We start from the raw sequence: 20,233 nt of genomic DNA on the forward strand, positions 1-20,233 counted from the left end.
CTTTCCTCTTTTCTCTTCTAGGTCCTGGATTTGGGTAGAAGTCTATCTTGATTTTCTTTGGCACTGGGAATGTTAGTTTCCGCCTTTCAGGATTTCTAAAACCTGGTGTGAATTAGAGTTCAGCATCTTCTTCGGTCCTTCCCAGCACTTGCTTTCTGGACATTCCAGGTCTTGATTTCCCAACATATCTGGAAGCCTTAAAGCACTCCATTATGAACGTGACAAGTTTATTCTCCTTTACCAGCCCAGCTGTGAAGCGGCTTCTGGGTTGGAAACAAGGGGATGAAGAAGAAAAATGGGCAGAGAAGGCTGTCGATGCCCTGGTCAAAAAACTGAAGAAAAAGAAGGGTGCGATGGAGGAGTTAGAAAAGGCTCTGAGCTGTCCAGGGCAGCCCAGCAACTGTGTGACCATTCCGCGATCGCTGGATGGCAGGCTGCAGGTCTCCCACCGTAAGGGGCTCCCGCATGTCATTTATTGTCGAGTGTGGCGCTGGCCAGACCTTCAGAGCCACCATGAACTGAAACCACTGGAGTGCTGTGAGTTTCCCTTTGGCTCCAAGCAGAAGGAGGTCTGCATCAATCCATACCACTACAAACGAGTAGAAAGCCCTGGTAGGTGAACCCTTCTTATTTATTCTATATATATACATATATATATGTGCACACTCCCCCTAAGTGAATCCCTTAGAAGACTAGTGATGCTGAAGATAGCGAAATGACCATTTTCTTTTTTTAAATCATATAAAAACAACAAATAACTTTTTGATATTTGAAATTCTTACTCCTCTTGCCTCCCTTCAATGTTTCACACAATTAGAAAGTGAAAACTGGGTCACCTGTTACACAATTGTCTCACCTTTGAAGGAGAAGGATGATGAGAAAATGCCAGTTGTCACTGTGATGCCAGGACCTCTAACTTAAGTGTTTTTATGGTTTCTAAATTTAACTTCATATAGTTTTTAGAAAGATTTATATATATTGGCAGCAGCATGTGGTTTGAATTCTGCATTTCCCAAAGAGGTAGGTGGAAAAAAGGAGAGGCAGGAGTCTGTGCCTGCCTCCAGACCATTACTAATATTCAGAAAGGTAGATCTGAAGTAGAAGTGAAGAAAGTGAAGGTATCCTGGCTTTGTTAAGTCCTTGTAATTTGCAAGCACCATGCTATGATTCCAGTATGATGTTTTGGGAAGCTCTTATGGTCGTGTAACTTAAAACAGTTTTTGCCAACCACATTTTCCAGTCATTTTATATAAAGAATAGGGCCAAAGGAGGAGTAAGGAGAGGCTACTTCTTTATAGCCCGTTTAATGTTCCACTTGCATGGATGGGGGTGGGCGAGAAAAGACAAGGAAATCCTCCCCATATTCAAATTCTTATGTAAGAATTCATTTGTGGAGATGGAGGAAGTTGACACATACAGGATCATTGAGTTGCTATATAGTTATTTTAGGAGAATGGGTGACCTATCTACTTACAAATACAAATCACATCTAAAGAGGATTGGGGGAAAGGTAGCCTCCAAGAAGGTGTGCCTTAGTGATAGGACCTTGCGGCGGTTGCCTGAGGCTAATTTTTCTTGGGGAGAAGTGGGCAGGGATGATGTAGGGAGGGAGTGACCCCTGCTCCCATCTGTCTTCCAAAGATCTGGGGCTTTTACCAAACTGCAAGCTCAGTTTGCGTGGATGATGTAGCAACAGTAACAACTGCAGCCAAAAGATGAATGCAGTCTTAGACCACATTGAGATGACAACGAGGAATATGGAGATGATAACCTCACTGTGCTACGTGCTGGTCAGATCCTGTGTTCAGTTCCTGAGTGCACCATTTTAAGAAGGGTCTCAAAAAACTGGATAGGATTGAGAGGATGCTAACTAGGATGCTGAAGCATCTTTTTATCCCCTTTAATGTAAGAATCAATTGATAGAACTGTGCATATTTAGTTTGTGAAAGAGAAGTAAGGGGAAAGGTAGAATGACTGTCTTAAAGTATTTGAAAGGCAGTCATGCCAAAAAAGATTTGGGCTTAAAGATGGTTCCCCCCAGCCACCTTCCCACTCTTCTGTTCTACAGGCTAAGTATTTGGTCACAGACAAAGTAGAAGAAATGGCTATAGATTACAAAGGATCAGATTTAGGCTTGATGTCAAGAAAAGCTTTGATCAGTTATAATAGAGTGGAACGTTGTGGGAGCTACTGCCACCTCTTTGCTGTAAATATTCAAGGGAAAGCTAGGACACCATTTTGGATGTAGGTTGTAAGATTGTAGATGGAATTCTTGTTAAGGTATTCATGAGACTAGATAAATGTTTTCAGACTTTTTAAACTCAAGGCATTTGCTGGAAGGAATGGTAGCATATTAAACAGTTGATCTCACAACAAAGGTTTTCCTTTGGAATGGCCTTCAAACCCATTACTCAGGTCTTGGGATTTTCTCCCTTCCTCTTCCCCTCCCCTGCTTTCTTTGTTTTCTTTCCCAGGACTTGTAGCTGTTATGTGCCTTTGGGCCTCTAGCTCAATGCCAAGGCAGGAAGAGCAGGCAGCAGACTGCAGTTGGGGGTAGAGGGCATCCACTCCCTTTGATAACCACTGGTAGCTAACTAGGTTATAGGGCAGTCTTGGCTTCATTAAGAGAGGTATACTTAATCCTTTTCCTAGGCTAAGTTTCTAGGAAAAGAGCATAGAATTCTAAACTGCTGCTGAACATTGTTGATTTGTGAACCATATCGTTGTTAATCTTAGGTAAGTTACTGCACAGAACCAGCTCCATTATACTTGTCGATGTTTCTGTAAAGGAGGAGCAGGACCTCCTTGGTATTTTCTGCTGAATTCCTAAAGAATAAGCCAATCTCAGGACAAAAATCTGTATCCAGGAGTTGTGAGCACCTGGGAGAGGTGGAGGAGTCTCTTATATGGCACAGTAAAAGCAGTGTGAGGTTTAAGGACAAAGGATTGGGTTTGAATTCCATCTCTGATTGTTCTGCCTGTGTGACTGTAGCTAAGTCCCTCAACATCTGTGGGATCAGTTTTTTTCATCTAGAAAGGCTGTTGGACTGAACAACCTCTGGTCCCTTCCAGATCCAAATCTTCTCCTTGGTCTTTTACTCCAGAAGAACTGATTAAAAACACCCCATGACTACAACTTCATCTCTTTTTTCGTTACCTAAAATCTGAGGAGTAGTCTGTTTCATCACTCACCGGTTTGAATTTTCTGACTTGCCACTATAGTGTGCTGCCTTTCTGGAATTTTCTTGCATTTAAATGTCCTGTATGAGATGATTTTTGTTACTCAAGACTTCTTAATTATTAAAGTTGCTTAAATAGCCTTCCCTAGCATTCTGATTCTTTTTTCTTAAGTATTTTATAGGAAAGGGAAGGGAGAACACGCCCAAATGGAAGGTTTTCATTTCCAAACTTTAGTCCCTGTTAGCCTCCTGAGATCTCTTTGTTGACAACGGACTTAGAACATTTTGTGGCTGCTTCTGCAGCTTGTCATCATCTTTCCTTGATGACTTTGAGAATAATAAGTCATGTTCCTACTTGCTCACTTTACTCAGTCCTGTCACCATGGCAGTGACAGTTTTATTCTGCCCATTTTGTAGGTGAGAATACTGAGATGGCCAACTACGTAGGTTGTACAGTTGGAATCTGACTTGTGGCTTGAACTCAGCTCTGCTAACGCTAAAATTAATGCTATGGTTACTGTGCCTATAAGCTTGTTATGTTATAGATTTAAGACAGTTGTAGATATTTCTAAACCTTTTTGACTTATCCTATTTTCTATTTCCTTCATTTCTACAAAAATCTCATCTCTTTCCTTTTCCTTTCAAGCAATACTTTGTAGCAAAAATTGTAGCAATAAAAGGGAAAAAAAGGCCGTTCAATAGAACCTACCAACACATGAAATATGTCCAAAAGTATGTTCAAAATTCCATACCTATAAGCCCCCAGTCTTTTCAAAGAAGGAAGACATTTTCTTGACTCTTCTGTATGTGTGTGTGTGTGTGTGTGTGTGTGTGTGTGTGTGTGTGTTGTCATGGATCTCAGAATAAAAGGAGAGGGTGGGGGACTTAGAAGGCAGCAGACAAACCTGAGGTTTATAATTCATATCTGAGATTTTTCATATTTCAGTTCTTTTCGTCTCCTTTCAGATTTGTTTTCTGACACCAGGAGGTGATCATTTGGCATTCACCTGCAAGTTGTAGTGAGGAGAAATCCCAGCTTTCAAAGAGTGGGTAGGCTTCCTTAGCACTGGAACTTTCATCACAAGGGAGGACAGAAGATACCATTGGCAGATCTAGCAAAGGTGGAACAGAAGTCACTTCTGGATAGTAAGGAGAACCTTCTGAAGGCTGATTTGGGCTCCAAAAAAGGTTAAAGTGCAGGAATGAGAGTCAAGATCAGCCTGTTGAGAGCCTCAAATTTCCTTATTTGTAAAATAGTGATAATAAAACTCTCATTCCCAAGCTCTCTGGTTTTTTTGTGAGGAAAGTATTTTGTAAACTCTAATGTGGAAATGTATGAAAACCACCCAGCAGGCTAGTTTGCCTACATGGCTTTCTTCATCACTGCCAGCTTTGCAGCTTACTATCTGTGATCTTAGGTAAATCACTTTCTGTATCAATAAAATGAGAAAGCTAGAATAGGTGACTTCTAAAGTCCTTAAATCTGTGATCTTCCAGATAGTATTATGGAATGTGTGGGAGGGTTCAACCTAACATCTTTATCAGGCATTGACTAACATGTTTTATTCAGGGTTTGAATTTTATAGCTAAAACCCTCACCCCTATTACATCCCCCTTCAATAAAGGGGATTTAGTAGTGGGAAGGAAAAACAATCTGTTTAACTCTTTACTATTTGAAAAGTCAGTTCAGTTGCTATCTACTGTTTTAAACAGTGGTCTGATGGAGATCTCTTGCCATTTGGTCTTAATTCTTGGCATTCTTCACAAGGCCTTTGAAAATTAAATAGTCTTCTCCAGCCTCGAACTTAACTGGAAAGGATGTGTTAAACCCTGAGGCTTGAAATTCTGTAGTTGTGTTAGTAGATGTTACAGCCAGGTTAGCTTGTACATTAGTATGTGGGTGATACGCTGTCAGGAGCCAATGGACTGAGATCCAGGAGACCGGAAGAAAACACTGAATTCTGGTTGCAGCTCAACTGAATTCAGCATTTACTTAATGAAAGAAGAAAATGTGGTAAAATGGGGTGGGAGGGATGCTGGATTCATAGTAAAAAGGACCTGATTCAAATCATTCCATTGCCACTTAATACCTTTATGACACTGGGTATGTTCAACTGTGTCTCACTCTTCGTTACTCTGTTTGGGGTTTTCTTGGCAAAGATATCACAGTGGTTTGCCATTTCCTTCTCCAGTTCATTTTACAGGTGAGGAAACTGAGGCAAACAGGGTTAAATGACTTGCCCAGGATCACTCAGCTAATAAGCATCCGAAGGTGGATTTGAACTCAGGAAGATGAGTCTTACTGACCTCATGCCTGGCGCTATATTATTCACTGTCCTAACCTAGCTTCTCATGACACTGGATAAGTCACCTGAAATCTGTATGCCTTAGTTTTCTCATCTCTGCAATGAGGAGATTGGATGAGATGATTTCTGTGGTCCCTTCCCACTCTGAATCTTTGTTTCTATTATGTCCCTACAATGTGCAAAGGAGTGTATAATAATAAAAAGGTACCATTTATGAGTGAGTTACCCTTCTTTGGGCTTAGGCTTCCTCAGCTCTAAAATGGGTTGCTTGGATCAGGTGTTTACTTAAGGTCTCTTTCTTGATCCTTCTCTTGCCTTACAAATGGTTAGCTAAAATCTACACAAATCAACAGGTTTGCCAACTGGAAGAACCAAAACCCTTTGGATGTCATTTTTACCTTAGAACCATTTGTGCATTACATGGACTTGATATCTTGGTAAAATCTTTAAAAGGTAGTACTCTAGAAAAATTGTATTAAGGGCCTGAGGTATGATAAACACCAGGAGATGGGGAGGGAATACAGGTTTATGTTTAATGAGAGGAAGCAACATGTCACAGATAAGTAAATACAAATGTGCAAAATCATCATGGGGAGAGGTTAAGTACTAGCAGCCGGGAATCATTAGTGTAGGAGGGAGCCCATGAGCTGAGCCTTGAATGGAGCTAGGCATCCCAGGAGGCAGAGGTGAGAGCATTCCAGCATACGCTGCCTGTGCCAAGGCGTGCACCAGGGCAATGGATAGAATGGCATGTACAGGGACCAGTTTGGCCTGAATGTCTAGCATGATAGGGAGCCATGTGGTAGCAGTCTAGAAACTAGGTTACGAAGGGCTTGAAATACCAGAGTTTTTCATTTCTTTCTAGAGCCAGTCAGGAGCCTCTTAAGTGTTCTTCAGGAATATCAACTTTGCAGCTGTGGGGAAGATGGATGGGAGTTGAATTGAGAAGTTAAAATGATAAATTATTGGAAAATACTTTTGAGGAAGAGACATTAAAGCATCTCAGCCCATTTTTTATTAATGGTGATACTAACATCTCTAGAGGTGAAGGGAGCCATTCATTCATCCATTCAGCAGCTATCAATTAAACACCTACCATGAGCAGAGTATTGAATCGGTGACAGAGCCAGCTCTCGAGAGCCCAATGTCTGTTTCATGCCTCTTACACCAGGCTGTGTTGATGTGTCCATGGATTAAGGTTCTGTGCAGAAATATCTGTGTCTCGCAGTATCAGATCAGCAAATTAACCGATAGTACAGATTTTATGGTTATAGGGACGTCAGAGGTCACCTAGTCCAGCCTCTCCCTCATTTTATAGATCAGATAGTTAAGATTCAGAACAACTAGGTGACAACAGTTTGGAGAGCTCTGCACCCACAGTCAGAAAGAGCTGAGTTCAAATCTAACCTCAGATACTTACTTAGCTATGTGATTCTGAGTTCTGCCTGTTCCACTTACTCCCTGAATAACTTTGGGCAATTCACCTATCTACCTCAGTTTCCTTGTCTGTAAAATGAGGATTAAAAATAGCAATTATTAATATTAATGATAATAAGTCAAAGTGAATTGTCTAAGCCAAGTTCACACAGTAAAAGAGGGAAACCTGTGACTCCTGAGATAGCTATTCTTTCTACTACATCCCTCCTGCTTGGTCAGAGACCATCCATCTAGAGCCACAAGGGGCCTCAGAGGCCACCTAGTCAAGCCTCATTTTACAGAGGTGATAGAATTAGCCCAGGATCACTTCCATTTGGACCCAGCCCTGTGGGGAGGAGTCAGCTTTTCTGGATTTCACTAGACTTGTCCTCCCATGACAGACATAGAGTTCCTAGGCTCTTACTTGAAACTTTTCCATCTTAGTAGGACTTGCCAGGGCTTGTGCTGTTCTAGCAGAGCCTTTGATGACCCAGGCTCTCTCTGTGCTACCAAGTAGTAGTGGAAGGCTAAGGACATACCAGATCATGAATTTCGTTTTTTTCCCCTGTTTACTTTTTTATACTTCTCTTGAGACCTCCATTTGAAGACTGAATTTTCTATTGAACTCTGGTCTTTTCATCAGGAAGGTCTGGAAATCCCTTATTTCATTGCATGTCAATCTCCTTGCCTAAAATATTTTGCTCAACTTTGATCCTTGGTTGTAGTCCCAGCTCCTTTGCCTCACGGAATATCATATTCTAATCCCTCCAATCTTTTAATGTAGACCTACAAGGTCCTGTGTGATCCTGACTGTTGTTCCTTGATATTTGAATGGTTTCTTTCTGGCTGCCTGCAGTATTTTCTCCTTTACTTGATAGTTCTGGAATTTGGTAACAATATTCCTTGGTGTTTTTAGTTTGGAATCCCTTTCAGGAGGTGAGGTGGATTCTTTCGATGACTATTTTGCCCTCTGGATCTAGGACTTCTGGGCAGTTTTCCTTGATTTCTTGGTAGATATTGTCCAGTCTCTTTTTTTCATCATCCTGGCTTTCTGGTAGACCAATAATCCTTAGATTTTTCTCTCCTGGATCTATTTTCCAGGTCAGTTGTTTTTCCAATTAGATATTTTACATTTTTATTCTATCTTTTCATTCTTTAGATTCTATTTGACTGATTCTTGATGTCTCATAGAATCATTAATTTCTACTTGTCTGATTCTAATTTTTATGAAATTGTTTTCTTCAGTTAACTTTTGCATCTCCTTTTCCATCTATCCAAATGTTTAAGGAGTTATTTTTTCCAGTTAGGTTTTGTACTTCCTTTTCCATTTGTCCAGTTTTCCTTTTAAATTCTTTTTTCATACTTTTAAAGTCATTGGTCAGTTTTTCTTTTATTTCTTTAATTTGACTTTTAAAATCCTTCCTGAGCTCTTCCAAGAATGCTCTTTGTGTTTCAGACCAGTTCATATTCCCTTCTGATGTTTCAGATGGGGCACAGTCTCAATGCTGACCTCTTTGTTATTTGTGTTTTGGTCCCTGTCTCCATAGAAAGATTCTGTGGTCTTTTTTTCTTTGCTTCTTACTCATGATGATCACCCTTTTCCTGGTTTTAAAGTAGATCTCTGCATCTGGGGCACAGGGGACTCTGTCCCACAGCTCTTGTGCCTAAAACTTGAGGCTTTGTGTGTTATGGCCTCTGGTTCTTTCAACTAGAAGCTAAAATGTTGCAGTTTACCTGGTGCTGAGATGGCTGGTGTTGGAAAGCAGAGGCCAGGTGAAGTCTTTTTGGGTTTCCATGGAGTTTCCCTGGAGCTAGCTCTCCTCTGCTGAGCTATAGTATAGGCAGGCTCAGTGGTTGGTGATTGCGTCTGCGCTAGTGTCTTCCTGATTCCCCTGGGGTGCTGAGGCACGTCTGGGTTCCCAGTGTTGGTGGTTGTGGACTTTGCCCCCTGGGGCTCAGGATCTTCTCCCAGTTTGCTGAGGTGGAGCTGTCTCAGATAGCTCTGATCCTGCACTGGTCCCCTTCAGTCACAGCAAGAGGAACCTTTCTTAGCAATCTTTCTAGCCTCATGGGCTGAGGGACTGTTTACCCCTTCTGCTGCTCCCACTGTTCCAGGATTTTTCCCGGGGAGATATTCTCTGGGCTCGTCAAGGTCAACAAGGGGAGGGAGATCACAATTACTGACCACTCTGCCATCTTGGCTCCTGGAAGTCTCTCCAGATCATGAATTTCAATGACTACTTTATCACTATAAGATTGATGTACAAGAGATTTTGGTCAGTGAATATCAAAATATACTGAATTCTAGCTCCATCTCCTTGGGATGTGGCAGTTTTGGAGTTCTGGGAAAAGTCTTCAAGCTCACTAAGATGTCTCCCATGTCATCTTGACTTTTTCCTTGACTTACTCACATCAAAGGTTTTAAAGAGGCTTTTGAGCACAGTAAGCTGAATGTTTTATATCTGAAGTTGATGGCACCAGACTCTTCTTAGAAATTCTCTTCAAGGCAGGTGGTGTTCACTTTAAATATGTTAAATTTATAGCTCCTCACACCGTCCTTGAATGCTTTGGACCATTGGACAGCTGAGAAATCGACTCCTCAACCACTTCTTGATCACATTGTCTAGTTGCACATCATTGAGTTCTATTCTTTACACTTTGTCATTGTCATCATTGTTTTTTTAAAAAAAAAAAAAAAGAGGCACAGCATCCTGCCTGTCAAAGCTAGAAGGAACATGGCGTCATTGATTTGGAGGTGAAAAGGTACCTTAGAAGTCAACTGGTCTAACCCTCCCTTTTCAAAGTCAGGAGCCTGACCCTGAGAGAAGCAAAGCGATTTGTTTTAGGTCCCATGTTCCTGTTAGAGCCAGGTCAAAACTCAGATCTTCCAACACCATCCACAGCTTTTTCTGCTATGTCATGATTCTTTACAGACATTATTTTGTTCTATGAATTCTGGTAAACATTAAGTGCATATAACTATGCATCAACCAACTTTTTACAGGATTAACTGGAAATAGTCATCAGAGAGAAGGCACTAGAGTTAAGAAGATTAGGGAAGGAATCCCTATAATAGGTGATCTTTTAGTTGGGAATTGAAGCAAGCCCAAGAAACCAGGGGGCAGAGATGAGGAAGGAGAACTTTCCAAGCTTGAGAAACAGTCAATGAAAATGCTCAGTCAGGAGATGGAGTGCCTTGTGTGGGGAACAATGAGGTCAGTGTCACTGGATCTCACAGCAGGGTGTGCAGTGTAAGGTGTAAGAAGACTACAGATGTGGGGGTGGTGGTGGCGGGAAGAGGCAGGTTATGAAGGCTTTGAACATGAAACAGGATTTTGCATTTAATCCTGGAGGTAACCATGAACCTTTGGAGTTTATTGAATCTGAAGTAGAAATAAAATTCCATCTAAACTAAGTGTGAAAACTGATGCCTGGAAATGTGGTTTTAAGTCTGACCATTTAGTAGCTCTCCATCTTGGAAAGGTGGGAGAAGATCTGATTCACGTCAATATCTCTGAAATTTGAGATTACGAATATCTCTGGAAGACATTATTTCCCCTTTGTATCTGTGGAATTAGTCATATCCCAGATGAGAGGATAAATGCTAGCTAGTAGCTTTCAGGCTAAGGGCATGAATGTTACTAAGCAGCACTGGAAGTGTTCTTAGCTAACCTCATGAAGTATATTCCTTTTCATTAATTCTGTTTTTGGTAAATGCAGTGCAAAATACTTTAGAATATGTACATCTTCTCTTCAAATATTTTGCTTATGGCATTTCTTTTCTGAGATATTGTTGTGAGATCAAAAGTTGAAGGCAGGACCTTTGTACATGCTAGGGTTTTTTCCCTTTTGCCGAGGGAGTTGTTTAATAGGAGTCATCCTACTCATATTCCATGAATAAATGAATGTCATTTGCAGTTGCAGCCCAATGGTCATCGCTTTGGTGTAGTGTTCATCTGTCTGTGGTTAGGTTGTGCTCACTGTGACAAGTCATAGCATCCACTCTGTCGAACATCCAGCTGAACGTTCAGCTTACATGACAGTCTCTTCTCCAGGATCACTGCTAACATAATGAGATTCAGGATTAAACAGATACCAATCTGCTCTCCCAGAGTGGGAGCAGATACCAGAAACTGAATTTCTTTTGTTCATGGGGAAGCTCATCTTTTACTACATTCATTGTAATATGGGCCTAAGGAGGAATCAAAACATTCATTGTGTGTGTATGTGTGTGTGTGTGTGTGTGTGTGTGTGTGTGCGCGTGTGTGTGTGTGCGTGCGCGCGCACAGCCTCTTCAGCTTTCTCTTTTGGTTCTTTGGTTTTTATTTTTTTCCTTACATGACTTTTTTTTTAGGTGCCTAATAATTGTTTATTTTTTAAAATTAAATTATTTTATTTGTCTTCAGTGTTTTACAATCACTTCCATATATCCTAGATTTCTTCGCCTCCCTCCCCACTCTTTCCCCAAGAGGGTATACAATTTCACAAAGGTTCTACACATACATTCCTATTAAATACATTTTCACTTTAGTCACGTTGCATAGAAGAATTAACATGAATGAGAAAAATCATAAAACAAAACACAAAAGAAAATGGTCTGCTTCATTCTGCAATCAAATTCCATAGTTCTTTCTCAGGATGTGGAAGGCATTTTGCCTCAGGAGTTCATTAGGAATTTTTTAGGTCCTTGCATTGCAATGAAGTACTAAGTCTACCAGAAAAATTCCTTGCACACTGTGGTTGTTGCTGTGTACAAAGTTCTCCTGGTTCTGCCCCTTTTATTCAGTATCAGTTTATATAAGTCTTTCCAGGCCTCTCTGAAGTCTTCCTGTTCATCATTTCTTATAGCACAATAGTATTCCATTACATTCATATACCATAATTTATTCAGCCATTCCCCAATTGATGGGCATACCCTTGATTTCCAGTTTTTGGCCACCACAAAGAGAACTGCTATAAATATTTTTGTACTTGTGGGACCCTTTCCCAGTTTTATGATCTCTTGGGTATACAGTCCTAGAAATGATATTGCTAGGTCAAAGGGTTTGTACATTTTTGTAGCCCTTTGGACATGGTTCCAAATTGTTCTCCAGAATGATTGGGTCTGCTCACAGCTCCACTAACAATGAATTAGTGTTCCAAGTCTCCCACATCTTCTCCATCATTTATCATCTTCCTATTTTGTCATGTTAGCCAATCTGATAGGTGTGATGTGGTACCTCAAAGTTGTTTTGATTTGCATCTCTCTAATCAATAGTAATTTAGAGCATTTTTTCATATGACTATAGGTAGCTTTAATTTCTTCCTCTGAAAACTCTCTGTTCATATTCTTTGACCATTTATGAATTGGGGAGTGACTTGTATTCTTGTACATTTGACTCAGTTCTCTATATATTTTAGAAACGAGACCTTATCACAGACACTAGTTGCAAAAATTCTTTCCCAGTTTTCTGCTTCCCTCCTAATCTTGGTTGCATTCGGTTTGTTTGTGCAAAAACTTTTCAGTTTAATGTAATCAAAATTATCCATTTTGTATTTCATAATGTTCTCTACCTCTTGTTTAGTCAAAAATTTCTCCATTCTCCATAAATCTGATAGATACACTATTCCTTGCTACACTAATTTGTTTATAGTATCAATCTTTATACCTAGATCATGTACCCATTTGGATTTTAATCTTGCGTACAGTGTCAGGCATTGGTCTATGCCCAGCTTTCACCACACTTTTATCCAGTTTTCCCAACAATTTTTGTCAAACAGTGAGTGCTTATCCCAGAATCTGGGATCCTTGGGTTTATCAAACAGTAGATTACTATATTCATTGACTACTGAGATTTGAGCACCTAACCTATTCCACTGATCTACTCCTCTGTTTCTTAGCCATTACCAAGTAAAGTGGTTTTGATAATTGCTGCTTTATAATACAATTTGAGATCTGGTAGTACTAGGCCACCTTCCCTAGCATTTCTTTTCATTAGTTCCATTGATATTCTGAACTTTTGGTTCTTCCAGATGAATTTTGATACTATTTTTTCTAGCTCTAGAAAATAATTATCTGATAGTTTGATTGGTATGGCACTGAATAAGTAAATTAATTTAGGTAGAATTGTCATGACTTCTTTCTTTCAGGTTAAGAATTATATTAGTAGGCAGGAAAGAAGGTGGGTATTTCTGGTATTTCCTGACTAATTTAAAAGTAAATCCACCCTTGTCAGTCCAAATGTCAGGAAGATCTGAAGACAACCAGTGAATCTTGGAAAAGCATATTGTGGGGTTTTTTAGTGTGAAAACTATAGAACTTTAGAGTTGGAGGGGGACCTTAGATGGCATCTGGTCTCCATCTTACAGATGAAGAATTGAGACCTGATAAGATGACTTGGTCATTGTCATACACCTAAGTGGGAATCCCATGCTCTGTCCATAAGACTAGTTTTTCCAAAGCATTATGACATATCTGTTACATGAAGAGGAGGGATGGGTTAGTTTGTGGCCATCTTTTTTAGTACTGGAGAGAGAGGAGGAGATTATCTAAAATAATCAGGGAGTACTTGAAGGATCCCCTTGCCCCCAAAATGTTTCTTTGCATATTCTGCCTTTGGGAAGGTAATTTTGGGTAGCATCTTATCCTATTTGACTCTTCTTCCCCACTAGCCTTTTTGACATCTTGTGATTTATTCTACCTAGTTAAACCTTTTTTCTTCACTGGATCTTGGGATGTAAGCTGGAAGAGATCATAGAGGTCATTCTCCAGAGCAAGAAATTGGCCCAGATGAGTGAGGTGACCTGCTTTAGGTGATCACATGAAGATCTCGAGCTAGGGTTCAAATCTATATCCTCTGGCTCTTTTCTGTAAAGAATTGAGAAGAAGGAAGCAAGGCAGATTTAGGAGGGCAAGCCTGCACCTGGGGGAGGTACTTTGGACAGCCTTGGGACAACATGAAAGCACTAGGTAGTTTGGTGGGCAAGATGTAAGCAAAGCCACCGCCTCAAGGGGAAGGAGTTTGCAAGGGTTCCAGTGAAGTTTTTCCCAGTACTCCCTTTTTAGGCAGCCTGTGCTCTTCTACTTCAACAGCTGCCTCTTCCCTCTACCCCTTTTGCAAGATTTTCCTCTTCCTGAGACCTTTTAGTAGGACTGCTCCTTAAAATATAGGCTCACTATTTTCGGGGTGCTCTTTCAGTAACTTGTCCATGTGGCTTACTTTATTGAAAGTATAGTCAGTGTTTTGTGTAGTGGAAAGCCACTAGCCAGGGAATTTGGAGGCTTGGAATCCAGTATCTACTCTGCTAATCATTGACTGTGTGACTTTGGGCAAAGCACTTAATCTCTCTGGACCTCAATATCCTCGTTGTAATAATGGGAGAGTCAGCGAATAGGTCATCTCCTAAGCTTTGACCTATCAGGTATCTGATTTGAGTCATATTCTGAATGTGTACAAAACTGCTTGGGTCCAGGAGGGGAGTGTCTTCAGTTTTCTCATATGTAAAAAAGTGTGGGTTAAGCTTCCCTCTCTAGAGCTATGATCTAAATGTAAGTGGTTTGACCAGGAGTATTGATTATTCTTACAAAGGAAGATAAAGTTTACAGTGATGCCATGTCATTCCCATAAATGCCCATACACACACATGTTGTTGTGTTCGTCCTTCATTTTCAAAGAAGACCATGACATCAGAGAAATGATGACATGAGTTGTGCTGGACTTTGTTTTGAGTGAGGGAGGGCTATGGAGGTCACCAGCCTCACTTTCTCCTCCTGAGCCATCTGAATCCAGTGACCAGATATTCATCAGGATGATTGACGGTGGTCCAGGATGCAGTGGGGGACCCTGGCCTTTTCAGGTATTCACTTAGAGAGAGGTAATGCCCATTGAGTAAAATAGACCTCTTTAAGAAGTAGTTGTGGAATGACCCTTTTAGTGCCAAAGGAAAAAAATAACTAAATGAAGCTGGGAGGGAAAGAGAAACTGTTACTATTGATAATCATTCTAAGCCAGCCATTAAGTGGAACTTGGGCTTTGAAAATGAAAAGCATTTTCACTAGAGGCTCCTCCATGAACTCTGCCTGAAACTGAGGCCTAGAGTGTCTAATGAACATTGTATGTGCACCCACACGTGTCCAAGGAAAAAAAGTGACAAGCCTTAGAGTACAAACCCTTTATGTAATTCGAAAGGAAACTGAGTCCTAGAAAGTTGGATTGCTCAGTATAAGCCCACTAATAAGACCTGAGTGTCTCTCTCTCTCTCTCTGTCGCTATATATATATATATATATATATATATATATATATATATATATATATATATGAGAGAGATACACACACACACGCACACATATATTTTAATATATGTATATGAGAGATACACACACACACACACACACACATATACACACATATATTTTAAAAGATGTACAAACAGTCTTTGCTTGAGAATTTTAAAGCCCAGGAATGATTCTGGCATGAGCTATAGTTCGTCCTGGCCATCTTCTGGGTTGTTGTGCTTTGTGGCAATCCCAGGGAAAGACGGTTTGGCCAGTGTATACAAAGTAAAACTAAGGGATGAACATTCCACAGCTTTCTAAATTGGGGTACCAGTAGCTTTGGGAAGGCTTTTATGAAGAATTGATGACAAGAGTTGCTTTATACTCTTCTGCTTAAATTTCTCTTTTACCTTTAGTTATGCTTCCTCTGTTTTATTCTTGGGTCTCCATAGCAGCTCTTGCAGTTTTTAACTGAAGACAGTATCCTCTCTGCTCATCTTGGAAGCTTTCTATGGGGATGGCATTGTTCCTGATAGTGCTATTTAAATAAAATGGCAAAAAGTTAAGTAACAGCTGTGGGTAAAATACTATTGAAATGTGTAACCTTTGGCCAGCTGGCTCTTGAATGGGGAAAAAGAACAGCTGTTTAGAAACATCAGATGTTTTGTCATAAATAAATATCAGTGCCGTCAGTCTTGGAGATACAGTTAAAGTCCCCACATGGAGAATAAGGACGTGTTATCTCATCATCCTCCTGGGCTCTTGAAATCTAAATTCACACTACCAAGTGGGATGAAAAAGAAAATGTTCCTCTTGAACATCAGCTCAGTGTAATCTCTGCTGGTGGCTCTACCACTTGGGAGCCATTGGTTCATCATAAGCTCTTAGAGCTAACCTTTCTTCTTCATGTTACAGATGAGGAAACTGAGGCCCAGGGCAGTTAAATGACTTGGCTGAGGTCACACAAGTAGTGTCAGAAGTGGGATTTGAACCTATTGACTCTGGAACCAGTGCTCTTCTTACTGTATTATGGTAGAATTGTTGAATGTCAGAGCCAGAAGGTCCTCTTGTTGATCATCTCTTCTACCCCTCTCACTTAACAGGGAAGGGAATAAACCTTCAGTAAGCCTCTGCTCTGTGCCAGGCACCGCTCTAAGCACTTTACAAATGTTATCTCACTTGATAATGCTTATAAGAGAAGGAAACTGAAACCAGAGGGGGTTGAAGGTTGAAGGGCTTGCCCAAGATAATATAACTAATTACTGGCAGCATTGGAACTAAACCATGGCACTTGATTCCTAATTCGGTGTTTTTTCCTTTACCTTCTCATCTCTTCCTGCTCGCCCCCACCATCACCACCACCCAGTTTCACTGGATACTCAAACTGGAAGATAGATTTGGAAAAATCTATGTCATTGTCTTACACTGGGCAGTGTGTGTCCTAGAGAAACACCTAATTCTTAAGGCAGTTCTACCAGAAGCAGCCTGACTCATCTCAGTGAGTCAAGGTTCTTGGAGTGTGGGTTACAAGTTGGCTTTGGATATTCTCACCTGTGGTTTTTACTAAAATTCTCATCAGGAGCCTGACTTCCTTTTGGGCCCATGCAGACTGATCTCATTCAGGAGTAGAGCCTCTGTTTCCTCACTAATTGGCACAGCAGTGGTTGGAGATTTCTTATCTTCAGTATCTTTGAAGGCCAAATTTGGAATACATGGGACTTTTTTTTTTTTTAAACTGCAGGGTCTGTTAAATTTTTTGTGTTTGAGTTGCAGACTCCCTCCTCTCCTTGGGCAGCTAGGTGGCACAGTGGATAGAGTGCTGGGCCTGGAGAGAGGAAGATTTCATCTTCCTGAGTGCAAGTCGCTTCACCTTGTTTGCCTCAGTTTCCTCATCTGTAAAACGAACTGGAGAAGGAGACAGCAAGCCACTCCAGTATTTCTGCCAAAAAAACCCCAAAATGGCATCATCAAGGGTCAGACGTGACTGAGAAACATCCAGACCACAACAGTGTGGACCTCTTTGGCAGTCAGAGTTCTATGGATCCCCTTTTTTAAAATTAATTTATTTGTTTTCAGTTTTCAACAATCACTTCTATAAGTCTTAGATTTTCTCCTCCTCCCTTCCGCCTCCCTTCCTGAGATGGCATGCAATCTTGTATGGGTTCTACACATACATTCTTATTAAACACATTTACATATTAGTCATGTTGCAAAGAAGAATTAAAACAAATGGGAGAAACCATGAGAAAAAACAAAACATAAAACAAGAGAAAATAGTCCGCTTCATTCTGCATTCCAGTTCCTTAGGTTTTTCTCTGGATGTGAATGGCATTTTGCCTCGAGTCCTTTGGGATTGTTTTAGGTCCTTGCATTGCTGTGAAAAGCTAAGTCTATCAGAAACAGTCCTCCAACACTGGCTGTTATGGTGTACAATGTTCTCCTGGTTCTGCTCATTTCATTCAGTATCAGTTCATATAATTCTTTATGGATCCCTTTCAGTAATGTTTTTAAATGCATAAAATAGAATTTTAAAAGAAGTCAAGCTAAAATGGAAATGTTTCACCTGATTGCATATGTCTAAACTATGTTGGATTGCTTACTGTCTCAGAGAAGGCTGGGGAGAGGAGGGAAGGATAGAATTTAAAACTCAAAACTTAAAAAAACTTCAAAAATTGTTTTAACATGTAATGGGGAGGGATAAAATTTTATTATGAAAAAAGAAACTAAAATACAAAATGCATTAAAATACAATTATCAAAATATTGAGGAGGGCAAATTTTTGGGTCCTAGTTTAAGAACCCGTGGCATCGAGGGTCCATTAATTTTTCAGATTTTCCAGTGAGAACTGACTTCCCCTTAGCAGGTGGCAAAAGATTGGTAGGAGGCTTTGACTACATGTAGTTTTCTGATATTGGGAAACCTGATGTTTTCATGTTTTGCTAGTATGTTGGGTGAAAATGTAGGCATTATTAAACGATTCGTTTATTCTGCCTTTTTTTTATCACATATAGTCCATATTGATGAATTTGTAATCATTGCATAAGGACTCCAGGAATAATAACTTAGTGCAACCATTGAGGACAGTGTTAGGTACTTTTAGCCTCTCAGCAGAGAGGGGGCAGATATTACATGTAGAAGGAGGCATTCACTTCCACATGTGGTCCGGGGATTGGTTTGTTTAGATTGATTGTTCATGTATAATCTACCGTGTGAAATTTTTTCAAAGTATGTATCAGTGTTCACATGGTAGGACAAACACTGCCCTTCTCATTTATCTCCCTGTCCGCTCCCTTTGTAGTTTTACATGGTTCATTGGAGTTCTCTCTTCTTGGGAGCCCCCCTCTACCACCTCCTCTAATCAAAGCCAACAAGCCAAACTGTGTAATAGACAATTTCTTTTTTAAAAAATAACTTTTTATTAATGTCTTTTCTTAATCACAGAAAATTCACCTTCCTATATTATAAACATAATATTTTTAAAGACAAAAACAAAAAACCATTAGCAAAACTGATCAATACACAAAAAATCTCTGAAAATATGTGCAATTTTCCACACTCTTGGACTTCTAACATCTGCATAGAAGGGTGGGAGTGCTGGTGTCTTCTCCTATCTCTTCTTTGTAGTCATGCTTATGACTTCGTAATTTGAACATTCGTGTGTGTGTGTGTATGTGTGCACATGCACACATGCATGTATGTTGGGCAGTTCTTTCCATTTCCATTCGATATTATAGTTAATGTATATATTGATAGGTAAATTCTTGGTGTGGAGTTCAACTTTTTGTGTAAAAAAACCTGAATATTTCCTGCTTTACCTCTGCAAAAGGATAGAATTTCTGAATTTTTATGAGATCTTTTTTTCATCTCTGTGATTATGCTTTCTCATCCTCATCCCCATAGCACTACGTTTACTCCCAAGTACCAGTTCAAGTTTTTAATTACCTCTCTTCATAGAAAATTACTACTTCTCTTTTCTGTCAAATAGATTCCCATATGTGCTTGAAAATCACTGACCCTGGAATCAGAGGACTTGGGTTCAGATCATTCCCTTTTCCCTTCCTCCCTGTAATCTTAGACTTGTCCTCTCTTTGATTCAGTTTCCTCATCTGTAAAATGAGACTGGGGGTCAGATGACCTCTGAGGTCTCTTTATAGCTTATGTTTGTATTATTTTTTGTTTTACTGAACTTAAGATGCAGAACAAAATAGTAAGGAAAGATAAATGTCATTCCTGCTTTGCTTCCCAACCTTGCTCCATGCAGACCTTTAATGGCGCTGCAGTCTTGTTGGTGTATTACTGGTAGCAGTGCAGATCACAGCCCATGTTGTGGGACTCATTTATATCCCCCTGTAATTTCCCCAGCCCCAGGAGGTTCCCCCAAATATCTGAGGACCTTCCTTATGCTGCTAATCTAGGGAAATCAAGGGAGCATGTGAGTGCCACCCCTACCCCCTTATTGCTTCAATATTGGTTTACTTTTTATTTCCGACCTTCAGATTGTTCGTATGAATAAAAAGTTACCATTTGATCAACACTGTGATTTTTCTTTGTTTTACTGATGCAGTGTTTTGATGTTACAGTCATTCCTGGATATAATCTCCACCTTCCCACCCCACCCCCAGTTAGCCTTTCCCCTATAACAAAAATAGTTACACAAAACCAAGAGATATGGCAGCTACATTTACAAAATTCCCTATTCCCACTCCCCCCTCCCCTCTTTAAAACCAAGTTGATTTCCTGTATCTTACTGTTATTTCATTTTATAATGTAATTGTTGCATGTGTTCTCTTTACTCTGCATTAGTTCGTACAAATCTTTCCATGTTTCTCTGAGTTTCTCATGATACTGCAATCACATTCCATTTGATTCATTTGCCATAGTTCTACCTTTCTTCAGTTAAGGTATCCAGTATCAGTTCATACAAGTCTTCTCATGTTTCTCTGAATTCCTTATGATACTGCAGTCATGTTCCATTTAATTCATTTGCCACAGTTAGTTTTGCCATTCTCCAGTATCCACTTTATTAATATTTTTTTTTTTGTTACCAAAAAGTACTGCTATTACCATTTGGGGACG

The 20,233-nt window shown here is 40.1% G+C and overlaps 1 protein-coding gene across 2 annotated transcripts in view; it reads left to right on the plus strand.

Annotated features, from left to right (window-relative positions):
- SMAD1 (SMAD family member 1) overlaps positions 1–20,233 on the plus strand; it is a 98,117-nt gene that overhangs the window by 41,601 nt on the left and 36,283 nt on the right. For both annotated transcript variants that reach the window (XM_072621174.1, XM_072621173.1), the window contains exon 2: positions 22–612. In XM_072621174.1, the coding sequence (XP_072477275.1) occupies positions 213–612 (400 nt within the window). In that variant the 5' untranslated portion in view covers positions 22–212. The remainder of the gene's footprint in view (positions 1–21; positions 613–20,233) is intronic.

This window comes from Notamacropus eugenii, chromosome 6, assembly GCF_028372415.1.
Source record: "Notamacropus eugenii isolate mMacEug1 chromosome 6, mMacEug1.pri_v2, whole genome shotgun sequence".
NCBI lineage: Eukaryota > Metazoa > Chordata > Mammalia > Diprotodontia > Macropodidae > Notamacropus > Notamacropus eugenii.